Genomic DNA, 17,922 nt, shown 5'->3' with positions numbered 1-17,922 from the left:
GGCCCCCGTTTGGCAGTGACCGAATTGCTTGAGATACTGCCAAAAAGACTTCTCTTAGCAGCGATAAGCGAGGCAATCATGAATATTTATGGATGGTTAATCGGTTTCAGGAATGGTACAAAGTTCATTCAGTTGGGAGAGTGTGCAAGCTCAGTGTCTCCACCCCACCAACAGAACATTGAAAACCGGCAAGCGCAGAGTCTTGGCAGTGGTTTTTGAGAGCAAAAGCTGTGATGCATAGCTTAGTTGAATATTTGCGAGCATTGCCTGGAGTCGAAACTGCTGGTATATGGACCATGGCATTGGAGTGCTACCGCTAATAACCAAAGGACGACAACACCGGCTTATTCTGACTACTTCAACAGCAGCCACTAGGTTGGAACAATTAACAGAGGGATAAAGTATAATTATGTATTAGATAGGTCAGACTAGCATCCGGCATCAACTACATTAGCTTATCAATATGCCCTTGATGCAGAAACTTAGAATAGCAGTCCCTTGGTCTGCTCCCTTTCACTCAGACGGTGGTTCTTCATCAAAGTAATCCATGCAATCGGACCAGCGAGAGCAACCACTGAGGCAATCAACATGACCTTTTGAGTCTCTCCGTAAGCCTTGACAATTGCCTCTCGCTCGGGGCTTCCCCAAGGGAAGGCCAGCTGCTGGGTAATATCGCCGTAGATGGTGAGGGCATCAGCCTGTAGCTCCTCAGGGAGGTACTTGGAGAGCTTGCTGGGCATGAGGTTCGTCCAGATGGCTCCACTAATAGACTGTCCGATGGCACCACCGACGCTAGTGATCAAGTTGAGAAGGGCAATACCGACAGCGACGTCTCGGTGAGGGACAGAAGCCATGACTGCGATTTGCTCGATCATGACAAAGGTACCTCCGGCGACGGAGCCGAGGACTTCGCACATGATGATATAGCCAACGTGGGTATCAGGCATGCGGAACTTGATCATCAGACCTGTCATGAGGATCTGTAGGGGCAGCATGACCATGGCGAGCCACTTGTATCTGTCGGTAAGTCGCATGAGGCTGTGTGTTGTTAGTATTTCAACAAAAGAACTCTTGAGCCGGAAATAGTTACTCACATTCCGACTGGGACGCCCCATCCGCAAGAGACGATGTTGTAGATGTTGGTGATGTATCCAGCCTTGGAAACGCTAAGGTTGTAGACGACCTGAAGGTAGGAAGAGAACTGCAACTTGTAGCAACTATTGCGATTTAGTAACATGGCACAAGGTAATTAAGAGTGTAGTAACTTACTAGAAGCTGATCCACATGTTACCTCCCAGGAGACAAGCAGCAAGGACAGTCCTGTTCTTGAAGAGCTCGAAAGGGATGAAGGACTTGGGCGCGATGTACTTCTCGAAGAAGGGGAAGGCAATGATGCAAAGACAACCAATGACGAGCATCGCAATCACGGAGGGCTCCTTCCATTTGTGCTCCTTTAGGGATATTAGCATGCCTGCTATATGTTATTGACGATCTGTTCCTCTCACCTGGTACCCGGCAAGACTGAATGGCAGAAGAAGAAGAGAGAAACCTGCGACGATGATGATCATTCCTGCGAGGTCAAGTTCAATGGCCCAGTACTTGATGCTCTCCCACACAGTGCGGTTGCTCTTCTCCTTGACGTAGTAGCCCTTCTCCTCTGCACGTCGAAGTTGGATGGTGAAGATGGCGATGAGGGGAGACAGAATGACGGGGATGATGATGGTAAAGGCACCATAGCCCCATCGCCAGGTACTACCCTTGAGGAACGCTTCGGCCGCGGCTGGACCAGCGAACGTGTTGGAGATGTAAGGCGTGTTCGCGAAGCCGAAGAGGATCATTCGGTTCTTGAGAGTCGTCGTGTCAGCCATGAAGATGTTGAGGACATAGCCGATACCGTTCATGCCGGTCCAGAAGAAGACTTGAGCAGCAGCGTAGGTCTGGACGTTATTGCAGACAGCCATGAGAATGAGTGCTAAACAATAGTCAGTTCAAAGCTACAGAATGTTGGTTCAAGGCGACACTTACCCATGACAACACAGAACAGCATGATCAAAAGACCCTGCACTCGGCCGATAACATCAATGATTCGAGCAAGTGGCAGCTTGCTCACACCAGCAACCAAGTTGGACACGATACCGGTAGCGCTCATGAGGCCGTGCAGGCCAAAGCTACTGACTACATACGGCAGTAGAGAGTTGGAGATCTGCTGCTGAAGCGAGTCGGTGAAGAAGACGAGCCAGATGCTATCACAACGTTAGAAGCCATCATTGCACATCAAACCAAGTGAACATACAGGAGATACGCAGCAATGAGCCATGGCTTGGTCCACGCCTGAGTCAAAGCCTGCATCTTCTCAATACCCCTGTAACCTCCAGTATTGGAGTCGACCTCGGTGTCAGACTCCTTCTCGTCATATTGAGGGCGCTTCTCATTGTCGTTCGTCTCAGGGACGACCCTGGGGCCGGATTCGACCTCGTCTCGATTCGCCATGGTGTTTTGAGGCTGAGGCTTGACTTTGAGCAGAAGCAAAGAGGAATGGAGAGCCCTAAAGAGATCGACATTGTCGACAAGTGAGAGAATTTTATACCCGTGGGCTCAGTGTAACGTCTCACCGTCTTGGCCATGTTAATCATTGCCCTACGCATGGCATCCCGAGTGTACAGTAACATTAAGACCATTCGCAAGGACATGGGCCACCCACTAACATGGACAAGACAAAAAGCGCTTTTCCTTCGCGAAGCCCGTTAGTGGTTCGATGTTAGTGAGTGTGGGCCATCGCTTGAATGGGTGGAGCGTCGCTAAGACTGATTGATAAGATGTGATTGGAATCGCCGTATGCTGGAGGAGCCGCAACCTTGTCCATCTGGAGCTTCTTCGGTGCTTGGCGTGGGATGTCTCTGGTCGCGTGGGCTCGTTGGGAGTTCATCGCACCAGCTGCAAAGGGGAACGTGCTCCGCTGGAGAAATGCGGGTGCCTAGTTATGGATACAGTTATACTGATTTTGGACCAGTTTTCCGGATCCCCCCTGGTTAAAAAATCCCCGAGGCTTGTCATGTCCGTAGGAGTTGCCCAAGTTGACCCTGTTACGAGGGCGGGGAGAACACCCCTTGTCCTAGCAAGTTGGTCGAATTGGGTTTAATATTTTAGATTCTCTTACGAATGAATCATGAGTTTTCAGCCTTGTATGATGTCTTGACTCTTGTCCCTGGGTTTAAGTCTAATACCCCTGAGCCAACACCAGCATGGATTGCGGTAAGCTTATTTGCGGACGGTTTCCTCCGTGACATGTGATGGGTACGTGCGTGATTACCTGATTGGATCGGGTATTTAACTGATTATCAGATTATCAAGACCATTAACCCATTCTGGAACTTGCTCAGTAGGATGAATACCCTCGCGAGGATCAGCAAGGATCATAACCGAGAGGAAAGCAGCCGTCGTCTAACAATGAATCCAAAGAGCCAGGGGAATACTGACTAACGAAGGATTCTCGAGCACTAAAAAAAACTCTCCTGCCACTGCTGGGCCAAACGTAAAATGACCACCGCCATGGTCAGATCATCCAACCCCTCACTCAGTCTTGGGCTTCACGTAGCCAAGGTCAATGTCACTCAGTAAGTTGACATGCCTAATGGCATCCCCTGCGCCATCCCACGCCTTCCTCTTGCCCGTCTCGAACACCCGGTAGAGATGCGGCGAGTTGACACCCCACGCCATGAGCGAGCACAGCTTAGGCTCACGCAGCCAGAACCAAATTCCTTTTAGCGTCCAGCTAAGATGCTCATACATGCCGGTTCCAGCCTTGTCGTCAATAAACTTGAGCCAGTCGTGGGCCTCCAGTTGACCCTCATACTGGGGGAGTGGGTTCGTAAGGCATAGGTTCGCAAACCATGCTTGGTGCTGACGAATCCAATCTTGCATGGTGGAGTCTGGCGGGAGAGTGGACTTTCCAGCCCAGACTTGCGCGATGGCCATGCCGGCGAGTTCACGGGCCACAGAAGCGCTTTCCATGATGACGATGTAGTTGAGACAGGCCAGGGAGTCGCTGTAGCCCAGGGGGAACAGACCCTGGTAGAGGTCGGGGATGGGGCGCACGTCGGGATGTGGGCGGGAGTAGTTGATGATGCCATCAAGGACTTGAAGCGAGTTGTTGTATCCTGTGCAAGCGATTATGGCATCGACGTCTTCGAGGATGGTATCGTCATCGAGCTCAACAGATCGAGGACCCAAGATTCGCCGGACACCTGCTGTTGAGGTGACTTTTCCATCACGCAGCGCAGGAACAAGGTGATCGTTAATGACCAGCCCAGAGATGGTCGTCGCATAGAACGCGTTCCTCTCAAGACGCCACTGAGGGTCGAGTTTACCCCAGGACTTGGACACGACCCAGTTGAAGAAGGAGTCAAACATTTTGCGATGGAATGAGGGGAGATGTTTGGCGATCCAAAATCCAATGCGCGTCTTCTTCCATGATGCGAAGGCGTCAAAGCGCTGGCCGTTGACGACTCGCGGGAAGACGAGTGCGCCGCGGCGATGGGACCAGTAGACTTTGGAAGAGGAGGGTGAGAGTTCCTGGACATGTGAGTTGCGGGACTTTGAGGTCTTGTTCAAGTGACTTACAACGGCGCAGTCTCCTGCTGTGTTTCCTTGCCCAATCACAACCACGTTCTTGTCCGCAAAGTCCTCGGGCCTAGCCTTGCTATTAGCAGTTGCGTATGAGTCGGAAAGGTTGGGTCATACTTCTTGAAGGCTTGGCTATGTAGGAATTTGCCCTGGAACAGGTCCAGGCCCTCAATTACTGGAATCACCGGTGTCACCTCTGATCCAGAGGCTATGATGACTTTGTCAAAGGGGCGGGGCGTCTCTTCGCCTGTTAGATGAAGAGCCCACTGTGTATCATCTCCAGTTCTTGTGATAGATGATACGGTCACGTTGAAGACGATCTTATCGAGTAATCCAAAGTGAGCTGCGTAGGACTGGTAGTACTTGCGCAAGTCCTCACCGCCAGGATGCAGAGGGAAGTCTGCGTCAAGGTAAGCCCAGAACAAGCAGAGGGTTTCAGGAAGCTGTTACCATCAGGTACCGGATAATCGGAGAAGGGGATCTGGGAGAACTGTTAGTTATGCTCCGGGTGACCCACAGGCCAATAACTCACAAGAAACTTGCTGAACTGTGCGCGCGTTCCCCTCGTCACAGACGTAAACTGCGGATTTTCTGAGAAGGCCCAGATTCCACCGGCCTCCGATCGTCTCTCGAAGCACGTCACTTGAAATCCCTCTTCCACCAGAGATTTGATGGCTGCGAGCCCAGCCGGGCCTTGGAGATCGGTCAGCAACAGATCTCAAGATGAGATCTGGACTCACCTGCGCCGATCACAGCGATGTGGATCTTTGAAGTATCCATCAAACGTCCTTACAGCAGTGGCCAAACTCAAAGCTGCAGCAAGAAATGAATCGAGTTCCTGCGTGAATATAAGATCTCGTGAGGGTAAGCCACGGAGAGGCACGCGACGCGTCAGCCGCATGATTACGGGCCAATGTGCAATTAAGCCCAATGTCGTGGAATGTTGGCGTCAATGCCCCGAGGGGGGCTTGGGCCCTCTAGTACAACCACCTATTGGCCACACTCAGAGGAGGCTTATTGACTTATCGCATTGTGCGACCCTGGCTAGATTGCACTTGTGAAGCCTTTTTGCTGGCTAGGCTCGAATATGGTCATCTTGAATATGTTGATCGGGGTTTGGCGTGAGTGATGGCGGCCTGGGCCCTTGGCATCGCCGTCGATTGGCGGAGATGCGGCAAACTCGACGGGAGTACCTCCTCTGTGGGAATGGCATTGAAGTTTAAAGACTTGGTTCCTGGTTGATCCATACCATTAGAAATGATGCCCTGAATGTTTAAGAAGTCATTAACCGCCAAGTCTTGGTTCTCCTAGTTTTGTCTCGCCCAGGTTCGTCGGTCTCGCCTTGGTCATTCATTTATTGACGTCCTGATCCCTCTACAAAATGTCCAACTCCAACATCAGCCCGCCCGCACCTGTATATGCCATCGTCTGGTCCATTCAAGGCGAATACGATGTTCCGCCACCCCAAGCCTTCTCTCCGGTCGGAAGTTGTCATACTCAGGGCTGTTATGTGGGTGGTCTTAGGCGAGGGTCCGCACACTGCCTTCAACGTCAGTACCCTTAATAAACATCTCGAGGTCCGTTTTAGCTAACTAAATATTGCAGATACATGCCAAACCACAAAGTGTACCGGATGGAAGAGTCGGACAGACTCGTACTGCAATAATTGCGCCAGAAGCAGTGAGTAACAAACCCCCATGCGTGAAGGAAAGGTTCAACATTGTTGCTGACGAAATAAAGGGTTTCCCAAGGCGACACATATCCGACAGCTCCTCTCCAAGGCCAGAAGGAACACATTGACTTGACAAGTTGCATACGGCCTGCGCAGTGGTGAGGACAATGATGGTTTAAATAGCAGTAATGGGGTTTGCATCATTCGGCGCTGGTGGTTAGACGGCTCGGGGGGCAGTTTTGCGTCCAGCCAGTTAAATTCTTTTATAGAGTGGCATAGACTGCTTTCGTAACATGTAGCTTCCTATCAGGCTTTTGATGTTGACCGAAATCCTGCTCCTCGAGTGGCCCATCTCATCAAACTTGTAGCCTCTCCTTGAACTCGGCGATGCGCGAGGCCACCCTTGCCCCGTTCCACCTCTCAGCAGAAAGGGTTGATGCCGCAACATGTTTTGGGAGACCTATCTGCTCCAGAGCAAAGCTAGCAGCAACAGTTCCAAGAACAGCTGCCTCTCTGAGGTCACACGTTGCCTGAAGCCCAACAGTAAACCCGCCCAGGAAAGCGTTTCCGGCACCAGTCGTATCCACTATTTGGGGAGAGGCGGAAGCGTAGAAAGAAGGAAGCCAGAATGACACATCTTTGGTCATGGTCAAGCAGCCATGCTCTCCGCAACGCACAACAATGACACCTCGGCCTTCTCTTCCAATGCCAGCATTTAAGAAGACCTGGGCGTACTCTTGTATGAGTTCTCTAGAGAATGGTGATGTAGTCTCGGATTTTCCATGCACTAGGGCTTTCAGCTCGAGGTGGTTCGGCGAGAAGACGTCGATGAAGCAACACGCCTGAAGATGTGACTCGAGGTGTTCCTTGTTGCAAAATAGTGGAGCGGGCTCCCATACAATAAGATGCTGCCTCTGCAATCCATGATCCTTTCGAAGGGAGGATAACAACCTAACATGCTTCACCAGGTTATCAGGGGCTGCTAGGAAATGGAAACTTTGGGCGTTGAGTGTCGAGGTGTCGAGAACTGATGGCCACGGTTGCAGAGGTGGCGCAACGTACTGGAAGTCTTTTACTACATAAGGAATTAGCTTGTTCCATCTTGATAGCCAGAGCACTTACGTCCAAAGTTGTCGTCCTTGTATTGTAACAAGCCCTTTGTCGATGGCTTGTCGGGCAGCCTCATCACCTGTAGAGCGAGTCCCCAAGTGTTAAGCGTCTCGACCACGGATTCCGGAAAGTCATATCCTGCGAGAATTAGGCACCCGATTGATGTTGAGGTAAACTGAGACCGAATAATTCGGGCTCCCAGTGTTGCTTTGGCCTCATTAGCATCTACTGTAGAGTTTGGGTTCAACGCCGCGCACCGTAGAGGCCAGATCCCCCGGGCACATTATAGAGGGTTTCTCGTGACGAGAATCTTATTTCGTCTAATACAACCATTCCCAGAGAGACAAAAGTCGGGCTGCTGCTCTGTGGCTGCACACTGCCAGACTCGGCCATGGTGTTCACGTTGTCTCAGGCAGGTGCGGGATTTTAAGGAAAGGTTGGTTCTGAGCCGAGATGAATGGCAGACACACTATTGAGATATAGCCCAAACCAGAGTATTCATCCTAGATGCCGCGAGCTGACATTTTGAACTCTTGCTCTCCCGGTTGATGGCAGAGTCGATGTGACCGGGTATGCAGTGCAAGTCACCTGAGCTGAGCTGCATCTGCCGCTGCACGAGCTGGGGTTGGGCAAGGCGTGTCGCACCTGCTTCAGCCTGATTCTGTGAGACGCCCAGTGAAGCTGACACGTGCCCCGCGCTTCTCATTTTCAACCCTTCAATCTCTTCCACCTCGAAAACTTTCCCTCTTCATTGGAGTCGTCTAGTCGCTTCGCCCCATGTCCAATCCCAGCGACTACACGGTGGGCTGGGTATGCGCCCTTACATGCGAGTATGTCGCCGCCCAAGAGTTTCTCGACGAAGAGCATGACCCTCCGGACTCGCTGCAGCCTAACGACAGCAACGACTATACGCTTGGGCGGATTGGGCGACACAACGTCGTGATAGCTGTCCTCCCAGACGGCGAATACGGAACAGCTACGGCGGCCAGTGTGGCTACGAGCATGCTCAATAGTTTCCCCAATGTCAGGATTGGGTTGATGGTCGGCATCGGTGGCGGCGCTCCCAGTCCCACGAACGATGTCCGTCTTGGTGATATCGTTGTCAGCGCACCCCGCGAGGCCAATGGTGTCACGTATGGCGGCGTATTTGAATACGACTTTGGTAAGACCATACAAGACCAGGCCTTCCAGGAAACACGATTCTTAAACCAGCCTCCCACGACCCTTCGAGCAGCTGTCCGGGGCCTTCAAGCCCAGTACGCGAGGAAGGGTCACCAGCTCGGACAAGCCGTTAGCAACGTCATCAGTAAGAACCCCATGCTACAAGACGAATACTCGCGGCCAAATTCAAGCACGGATTTTCTGTTCCGATCCGACTTTACGCACGGCTCGAGAGGTTGTGCAGAGTTTTGTGCCAAAGATCCATCCAGCCTGGTCACACGACGCCTAAGGACTGTCTATCACGATAAACCGGCCATTCATTACGGCATCATCGCGTCAGCCAACCAGCTAATGAAGAATGCTATCACTCGGGACAGGCTGGCAAAGGAGAGGAATGTCTTGTGTTTTGAGATGGAGGCTGCAGGCCTGATGAACGACTTTCCTTGCCTCGTCATCCGGGGCATTTGCGACTACTCGGATTCGCATAAGAACAAAAAATGGCAAGGTTATGCTGCCATGGCTGCGGCTGCATACGCCAAGGATCTTCTCAATCGCATCGTTCCCAGCAGAATCGAGAATGAACAGAGAATGAGCGAGCTGTTCTCAACTGGTCAGTCAAGTCTCTCATTTGGTGCAATATCTAACAATTTCCAGCACTTCATGCACTTGAAAACACAGGAGAAAATGTTAATGTAATAAAGTCACGCTCAGACAGGGAAATTGAGCTCGAGATATTGAACTGGTTGACGGCTATCGACTACGGCCCACAACAGAGCGACATCTTCAGAAGCCACCAACCCGGAACTGGACAATGGGTGTTGGACTCTGATCAATATCAAACATGGATCGCCACCAAAGGCAAGACCTTATTTTGCCCAGGAATTCCTGGAGCGGGCAAGACGATCGTGGCATCCGTTGTCATCAACCATCTGATGGAGAAGTTGCGAGAAGACCCAGGCAGTGGGCTTGCGTATATATACTGCGATTTCAGGAGGAGGAACGAGCAAACAGTCGAGCATTTTGCTTCGAGTTTGTTGAAACAACTGGCAGAGAAACAACCTACGCTTCCAGATGCTGTGCGGCAGCTCCATAAACGTCACAAAAAGTCAAGAACGGAACCCTCACTGAAAGAGCTAGTTGAATCTCTTCGCTCCGTCGCGCAACTATTCGATCATGTCTTCGTCGTCGTTGACGCTCTCGACGAGTGCCAAGAATCCAACCACTGCCTACCAAGGTTTCTCTCGGAGCTCTTTGACCTTCAGAAGCAACTTGGAGTGAACGTTTTTGCAACAGCCAGACCTCTCGGGCACATCAAGTCGAATTTCGAAAGGGCCATCTCGATCGAAATCCGCGCCCATAGCGGGGACGTAAGAAAGTATGTCAGTGGCAGGCTGGGAGAATTGCCCATGATTGTTCAGAGGAATACAAAACTTCAAGAAGACATCACGGATAACATTTCTCGTGTCGTCGATGGGATGTGCGTGAGCATTCACATATTAACCATTATCCATTTATAGCTGACATTGGCAGGTTTCTCCTCGCGAAATTGCACTTCGAGTCTTTGATAGGAAAGATGACGGGCAAAGCCATCCGAAGAGCTTTGGAATCTCTGCCAACTGGTTCCAGCGCTTATGACAGCGCATACGAGGAGGCTATGAATCGCATCGAGGATCAGAACAGAGACAAGAGAGACATGGCAAAAAAGACTCTGCTCTGGATCACCTGCGCCAAGGAACGTCTCACAAAATCAGAGCTTCAAGAAGCTCTAGCGGTAGAAATCGGCGAACCGAAGCTCGATCAAGACAACCTACCCAACATGGATGATGTGGCGTCGGTTTGCGCCGGACTCGTTACCATTGATGAGGAGAGCGACGTTGTGCGGCTAGTTCACTACACGACGCAGGACTTCTTCGAAAGAACGCGCGACAAATGGTTCGAAGGCGCGGAATCTCATATCGCTGAGGTTTGCCTCACCTATCTTCTATTCGAACAGTTCCGAGGGGGCATGAAGGGTGTTCTACAGTCTGGCCAGATCCCATCTCTCCATCCTGTCACAAGGAAAATAGGGAAGCTTATCATCAAGCAAGTGGAACCCTTTCGTCTCTGGACTAGGTGGAAGGATCATCACCTCCCTTTCTACCATTATGCTGCGGGAAACTGGGCCAGTCACGTGCGTAATGCTTCAATGCAAACGCACGATCAAGTGATTGCATTCTTGGAAAGCGGCGGCCCTTTGCAAATGTCGGTAATGCATACAAGGGAGATACCGGGCTCAATTTCAAATATGACGGGACTTTACCTTGCTGCGTACCTTGAACTGGACCAAACAGTCGAGGCCTTGCTGCGACGAGGCCATAACCCAAACATCGCGTCCGACAGTCGGTGGTTCATCCGTGAGAAGGAAATTCCATTGATTTCCGCAAGTCAACGCGGCAATGGAAAAGTTGTCAAGGTCCTCCTCTCGGGTCAAGCCAACCCAAACCTTTCAGATCACCAAGGAAGGACGGCCCTCTGGTGGGCCGCATCTAAGGGCTACGACGACATCGTGAAGCTACTAATAGATAAAGGCGCGAATCCGGACTACCAAGGCTTTGACGGGGCAACAGCTCTCGGAGCAGCTTGTGCACGTCGCGACTACAAAGTCGCCAAGGTCCTCCTTGATGGTCGAGCCAACCCAAACCTTCAAGATGGCCAAAAAGGAACAGCCCTCTGGTGGGCTGCGTTTAACGGCTACGATGACATCGTGAAGTTACTAATAGACAAGGGCGCGGATCCAGACCACCGAGACCTTCTCGGAAGAACAGCGCTTGGGGTAGCCTGTGAACATGGTTACACGTCTGTAGTGAAAGCGCTACTTCCTGGCGCCCGGATCGACCTTGAATCCTTAGTTTCGACCACATTTACCACGCCGCTACTCATCGCTATTAGGGGAGGCAAGGTTAGACTGGTTGAGGCTCTACTGAAAAGAGGCGACACTGCAAGCCTGGGGAAGGACTGGTCTCAGAGTGCACTGTCTCTTGCAGTGAGCAAGGGCCATACCAAAGTTGTCCAACTGCTGCTGCGTATGGGTGCTAACGCACACCGAGGTTCACCACCACTCGTCACGGTTGCAGCTAGGAAAGGATACACTGACATTGTCGAGATATTGCTGGGGGCGGGTGTTGATCCGGATGATATAAAGGACTGGGGGTATATTTTGTTCCAAAGGGCTCTCAACCGGCGCTGAGGCTCAGCTCGTGTGTAAATAGCCTGTAGAAAAAGCCAAGCTCTCATAACCCCTCTTGCGTGTGCCTCGTTTAGGTCTATCATAGCTGGCAAGCTGCTAACGGCATATATCTAGATCGCACAGGAAGTATCTGAATTCCAATCATCATAAGCCCACTGTTCTCCATTGGCCATACAACTGTATAGATTCCCGAGGAAATTTCTATTCTTCAGGGCCCATCCACATGTCTTAAGTCATCCAAGCCAAATATGCAGCTTTTTTAACTACCTACCTAGAGATGCCCCATGCCCCAACAAACTTTCTCCCCCGAGAGGAAACCTACTTCGCTCGATTCAATACTCTGAATTACCTACTTTCACGTAACATCCCAATTTCGGCTCAGAACAACATCACAGCAACAGACGTAAGTGGCTGTGTCCTCCTCCGCTAGCCCACGGATCTCGAGTCGTCGAGGTAGCATCAGCGCCCACGACTCCTTTTGACTTTTTGCCATGTGCCGAGTTTAATACTGACACCTGTCAATGAAGTACAATCCACCTCGGAGATTTCGAATCTTCCACGACGAGCGCTAGAAGAGGAGCTTGGACAAAAGCCACTGAATCACGCACGTTGCACTAACGACCACGATCATCATGGTGGAACCTAAGCTTATTCCGACCTCTGAGAAACTGATCCTCATTGGGATGTTGGGAGGGCCTGGGTCGGGAAAGAGCTCGCAGTGTCGGTTGTTGGCGCAGACGTTCAAGGTTGAACATGTCAGTGTTGGGGATTTGCTGCGGGCGGAGATGAATCGCGAAGGGAGCTCCCATGCTGTGACCATTAGGGGCAACATGATAGAGGGGACGATTGGGCCGAAGGAGCTTACCATTGGGCTTTTGAAGTCGCATATTTGTCAACGCTTCGAGCAGGGAATGCGGGTTTTTATCATCGACGGTAAGTGCGCCCCCTCGCAGGATTCCCTAGAAACGTTCTTCAGCTGCAACACTTTGAAGTCGAAGTCGGGGCTTTGGACTGGCTCCTTTATCTCGACTTCCCTGAAGAGACTTTGATGCACCGACTGCTGCCTCGGGGTCGGTTCGATGATCACGCTGAGACGATTCAAGGGAGGCTAAGGACCTTCAACATGAGCACATCAGAGGTTATCGAGTACTTTCGAGGACAAGGCAAATTGAAGGTCTTGAACGGAGAGCAGACGATGGCGACGATTCACGAACAATTGAAGGGGGTTATCTCAGAGGTGGCAGAGCTGCGGCAAACGCCGGAACTTGTTCAAGGAGAACTCTGATGAGGTTTGGTTAGACCTTGAGAGGGAATAGAAAATTTGATTCTTTGGATTTAGATGAGATTTTGAAGTTAGCTTCTCGAGTCCCCAGGTAGGTAGTCTGACAAGGAGGCCATCACGTGCCCTCTCCAACGCCTTGGCTTTGGTGTTTAATCACCAACTCCATGGACTTGTACTCCATCTTGAACAGAACCCAAACTCAGTCACCTATTGAGGAAGCCATGTCAGTATCATGGTGGTCAGCGGAAAATAGGAATGCTTACCTCCTCCGCCACCTCCGCCACCTCCGCCACCTCCATCACCACCGCCGCTGTCACCACTGCCACTGGAATCTCCGAACCCGCCATGACTCTCGTCAGCAGTCAATGCATCGCCAAGATCTGAGAAAGCATTCAAGATATCATCCGCTTCTATACTGCATGGTTTGGAATGCTTCGAGTACAGCTCAGCGGTCATGCAATCTGTCGAACGGTACGGCACAGCTCCTACCAGGCATTAGCTCACGTTCAAACGACGTCGACAGAACATACCGTCATCCACATGCCCCCAATGATTACGGGGCATTTTTCGAGATGGAACCGGTCTACCATTCTTTTTGGCCCGTCGACAAAGCTTGTCGTAGCCCTTGTTGAGACGATTAGTACGGTTATCGCGTGCCCATTCGTAATTATATTTCCATCGCCAGTCTTTTTCGGTTGGTGCTTGTATCTTGACCGAGTTGTGTGAAGATATGTGAGGGGATCTGTTGGCTGGGCATGCTTTAGCAAGCCCTGACTCGTGAAACTTGTCATCGACTTGTATCTTGTTAGACTGTAAAATTTGCGAGGTGTGATGAACTTACTTTCGCAGTGAACAGTTGGCAAGCCCATAATTCGGTATAGTTTCTCGAGGCTCGGTGTCAACATTGTTCGGAGAGCTACCAAAGTCAGCAAGTAACAAGGGATCACATATCAATACTCACTCTCACAATACCAGCAGGAGCATTCAGTATAAACCTCCCCATACTTTCTCTGGTACTCCTTGTTTGACCACTCAAACCCTCTACAAAACCTGACCTCGTCGATTTTGTCGGCGTGATCAATCAGCTTCTCAGTCACCTGATATGAATATCGATAATAGGCGAAAGGGCTGAGTAGATGGGTATGCCATGCCAAGTCGATATCAAGAGTCGGTACTGCAAGGTGCTCTGGGTTTTCTTTAACCATGTCAAAGAAACGATTGTACTTGGTGAGAAGCTTGTCCATAATGCTTGTGTTCGATAGTTGGTGGATCCAGTCCAGCCGTGTCATGTCGTCGATAAAAATGCCCTGCCGTAGAACAGCCCCTTCCAACGCGATACCAAAGGGGCTGGAATTATTTTGATACTTGAAAAGTATTATTCGGCAGCCTAGGGAAGACTTTTCGTAGAGCTCCTGAAGTCTCACTTGTTCCCTAAAACGCAACTTCTTCTTTTGGATGCTCTCTTTTCGATGGGCTTCGTCATCTTGGATCAGGGTTTGGATTGTTTCCATGTCCAGTGGAGATGAAGAGCTTCCAGATAGCTGGAGGAGTTGTTTCCCGAGGCCGGCTTTCAATGCGTCATTTGCTAGCACGCGAGGATTTGGAGTGTCGTCCTCTTCGGGTTGTGCTTTCTGAGGGCATCCAGTCTCAATGTCGAGAATGGTTCCCCGAATTGGACAGTCGCTCTCGAGAAGGTGGGCGCAATCCTTTAGGAACCGATCCACGCACAGGACATTATGGTTGATGTTGATGCCGCAGACCGTGCAGTCAAAAGAAAAGTTTCCGTCAGCATAGCCTATACCGACAAGCCCGTCTCGGCTACAAATCGTGAGTACGTTTATGTGTTGTACTATTCGAGGAACTTACTCATTGTCAGTTGGCGCCCCATCCTCCCCGCAAGTCGTCCACGGGATGGCATTGGAAGCTCGGCAAGATGGGCAGTCCATCAACTTGTGCATCGTGTCTTGGGTATTGTCCCAATTTCGAGTACACATGGCACTCCAGATGGATTTTCTCTCTTCAGACTGGATATAGTTGAAGTTTTTATCGATTGCGGCGTTGATCCTTTCCCACGGCATGCCAGCTGCCCAGAACTCTCGGGCGCCGTAACGCATGCAGTCTTCTAGGAACAGCCTGGGGTTGAGCATATGTGTATGCAGAACCATGAGAACGTCTAACGAGGGGGTCAATGACAAAGTACTAGGTGATATTAATGCGATGCTTACCAAGTGGTGGGAGAACCATGTTGTTCCAGTCAAGAACATCGCCCGCAACGGGAAACGCTTCGTGTGCCGGGGAAAGAGCCTCAGACAATTGACTTGTCTTCAATGACAGCTGAAACATGGATGACCACCAAGCTTCATACCTATCAACGGCGCGAGCGACGTAGATGGCCCATCGCTTCTCACGAAGTTTGCTCAGTGCAAGGCTCTTACCGTTGTCGGTAACAATACTAAAGCCCGGCCCTTGATGGGATAACTGATCGAATAGATAGTTTGAGGTAACGGCCCCAAACTCGGCAGTACCGTTTTTGGCCTTGAAGCGATTGTAGCGAGCTCGGCTGTCCCAGATTCCGAATAATCCATCCGTGTAGCCGATGGACTCTTTGAGTTTTGCGATGGCATGGATGAACTTGAGGTGGGCTAAACAAGTGATGGCACTGGGATCTTGGATGGAGGTTTGAATTCCGAGGTTGCTGAGGGTTGATGATAATTCATTCTCAGTTTTATCACCAAGCTGGGAGAAGGGAGAATTTGGTGTAGGATCACCTGACATGGTGGTGCGAGTTGGATTCGAACGTGTGGTGTTGTGGCTGACACTGAAATTTGGGCTTCTGCTGGTATATATCCTGATTTCAGGCCAACTATCCTTCCCTGTACACGTGCCATCATCAAGCTTCCTACTGGCCAAATATTGAAGGATTTGACACAGACGAAATCGCTCAGCTATGTCGGGCGTCTGAGTGTGGTCAGACGCCTTGCCTTGGTGTGGCTGCGCACATCAGCACCGCCACTCGGTGAGAGAAAAGGAACCGTGAGGTGACAGCAGATGCTACTCTGCCAACAAGGCGCAAATAAAAAGCGCACAGATGATGTTGGATGAGTTGAATCCGATCGAGGCGTAATGGCTGAATGTATATCTTTGACAGCATAGCGTGGCTGCGGTTGTGGCGGCAGCATGGTTGATGCCATACACGACGGGGATGCTATTGGCCTCACCTAACAGGCCCTGCCTCTATTGTATTCTATTTCGGACGTTCTTACGTGTGCATCCTCAATTACTATCTACTAAGCAACTAAACTGGATCTATACAACGTCCTAGTAGCAAAATTTGGTCGCATCTGCGTCTGTAGCTATGCGGCTCTGGCAGTTGTCGTTGTGGTGCTGATAAGGCTGCTCGGCTATGCATGTTGTTCAGATACCATGTAACCTCATATTGATAACATATATACAGGCTATATACTACGATAAGAAACGCACCCCAGACCAAAGAAAAAGAAGTCTCAGCTGCCAAGCGTCTATCAAACTGGGCGTATGCACCCTTACCCAAACACTCGGGACCACACCATCACACCATTCCAGCCATGAATCTCGCCACTCAGCGTTCGGTGAGACCAAGGTAAGCTCGGTGAGCTTCCTCCCAATGTTCGCAGATCTATTGCATCTGTCATTATGCACCTTTACCGGCAGTTTGGTTCAAGAACACATGGGCAGTGGGCTTCTTAGACGCGGGTCTGAAACTGAAAGCATGCATCGTCGGCAAGTGGGAGCCGTGGTTGTCGTCAGCGCGGGTGGTTGATGACGCGGCCTGCGGCTCGACATTGGTTGGTATATTTCCCCTCTTGGAGGCCTCTGTCGACGACGACTCAACTTGGAGGGAGTTGTAGAATAAACTCCAGAAAACATCAAATACGCTTGGTGACGGTATCGTCTAGTTCACGGACAAGGAGGCAGGAGTTGGGTAATCCTATTCCATATGAATTATCGAGGAATACGACAGAGCTGCACGTTGATAGCAGTTGATAACGGCCGATAGCGGTTGAATTTCTTGATTCGCCAGTCTTGTTGCCGGTCGTTTCTCAGCGAGCACGACATCCAGCCTCATCACCTAAAGCTGCAAGTAAATGACACCATCGACACAAAACGGTAGCAGCGCAGCAACGGCTTGCGCAAGATGTACCTGATGCTTTTCTGCAAGCCAAATCTGATGAAATCCCGTCCCAGATCTACGGTTGAGGGTGTAGGACAATGCAAAGGCACAAGAAGCTTTCTGCAAACCACGCGTGCAGAGATCTCGGGGCGTGGTGCTTTTTACATACACCATCTACACCAACTTCTCTTTTGAACACCCCCAGGGAATGTGATATGCAAGGTACGCGCGGCAGTGCTGGGTCTCAGCCCTGCTGTGGAAGAAGCATAGGTGCAGACGAGTTTAATAGTTTATTTCAACGTGAGAAGCTTATCTTGACTTGGTGATGGTCTTGGAGGATGGGAATGGTATGGCCAAGACTTTGACAGCAGAGCCTCAATCGGAAAATAGGAATAATCTTTTGTATTGGGTTACACTAATAAGACCAAGAGATACTAAGCGACTGGGCATCTGGATGTTAGTGGTGGTTTTGTGGTGGAAGACTCCGTAGTGATGCAGGCCTGAGGCGAGGCTCCAGTATTACTCGACACAATTCACATCAGCACTTTATCAGCAACAACAATGTCACAAATGGTCTAAGATACATTCATTGACTGTTCATTAATTTCATTGAAACTGCAATCAATTTTTCTTGGCAATGTGATTCTTCCCCGGAACCCACCGATGATTCAGGTGACAAGCAGTCGATCTCAGCATCA

At 50.6% G+C, this 17,922-nt stretch overlaps 5 protein-coding genes across 5 annotated transcripts; 1 reads left to right on the top strand and 4 right to left on the bottom strand.

Moving 5' to 3' along the window:
- Window positions 1-482: 482 nt before the first annotated feature.
- NCS57_00810200 (MFS domain-containing protein) lies at window positions 483-2,490 on the bottom strand (the record flags this gene model as incomplete). The annotated part of the gene is made up of 6 exons (XM_053057931.1): window positions 483-1,038; window positions 1,095-1,217; window positions 1,270-1,451; window positions 1,506-1,972; window positions 2,026-2,243; window positions 2,294-2,490. The coding sequence occupies 6 exons, from the start codon at window positions 2,488-2,490 to the stop codon at window positions 483-485; spliced, it is 1,743 nt and encodes a 580-aa protein (XP_052911762.1).
- A 1,080-nt stretch (window positions 2,491-3,570) lies between these two features.
- On the bottom strand, window positions 3,571-5,403 carry NCS57_00810100 (uncharacterized protein; the record flags this gene model as incomplete). The annotated part of the gene is made up of 6 exons (XM_053057930.1): window positions 3,571-4,572; window positions 4,621-4,690; window positions 4,741-5,023; window positions 5,074-5,104; window positions 5,156-5,316; window positions 5,364-5,403. 6 exons carry the CDS (start codon window positions 5,401-5,403, stop codon window positions 3,571-3,573), a joined length of 1,587 nt encoding a protein of 528 aa, XP_052911761.1.
- A 1,248-nt stretch (window positions 5,404-6,651) lies between these two features.
- On the bottom strand, window positions 6,652-7,798 carry NCS57_00810000 (PfkB domain-containing protein; the record flags this gene model as incomplete). The annotated part of the gene is made up of 3 exons (XM_053057929.1): window positions 6,652-7,370; window positions 7,418-7,612; window positions 7,663-7,798. 3 exons carry the CDS (start codon window positions 7,796-7,798, stop codon window positions 6,652-6,654), a joined length of 1,050 nt encoding a protein of 349 aa, XP_052911760.1.
- A 384-nt stretch (window positions 7,799-8,182) lies between these two features.
- On the top strand, window positions 8,183-11,792 carry NCS57_00809900 (NACHT domain-containing protein; the record flags this gene model as incomplete). Its single annotated transcript, XM_053057928.1, has 3 exons — window positions 8,183-9,176; window positions 9,221-10,043; window positions 10,097-11,792. The coding sequence occupies 3 exons, from the start codon at window positions 8,183-8,185 to the stop codon at window positions 11,790-11,792; spliced, it is 3,513 nt and encodes a 1,170-aa protein (XP_052911759.1).
- Window positions 11,793-13,273: 1,481 nt separating this feature from the next.
- Window positions 13,274-15,849, bottom strand: NCS57_00809800 (uncharacterized protein; the record flags this gene model as incomplete). Its single annotated transcript, XM_053057927.1, has 7 exons — window positions 13,274-13,281; window positions 13,338-13,559; window positions 13,605-13,868; window positions 13,916-13,990; window positions 14,036-14,892; window positions 14,941-15,247; window positions 15,300-15,849. The coding sequence occupies 7 exons, from the start codon at window positions 15,847-15,849 to the stop codon at window positions 13,274-13,276; spliced, it is 2,283 nt and encodes a 760-aa protein (XP_052911758.1).
- Between the last annotated feature and the right edge of the window lie 2,073 nt (window positions 15,850-17,922).

The sequence above is a fragment of the Fusarium keratoplasticum genome, chromosome 6 (genome assembly GCF_025433545.1).
Source record: "Fusarium keratoplasticum isolate Fu6.1 chromosome 6, whole genome shotgun sequence".
Classification (NCBI taxonomy): Eukaryota; Fungi; Ascomycota; class Sordariomycetes; order Hypocreales; family Nectriaceae; genus Fusarium; species Fusarium keratoplasticum.
This window is presented reverse-complemented; position numbering and strand designations above follow the sequence as displayed.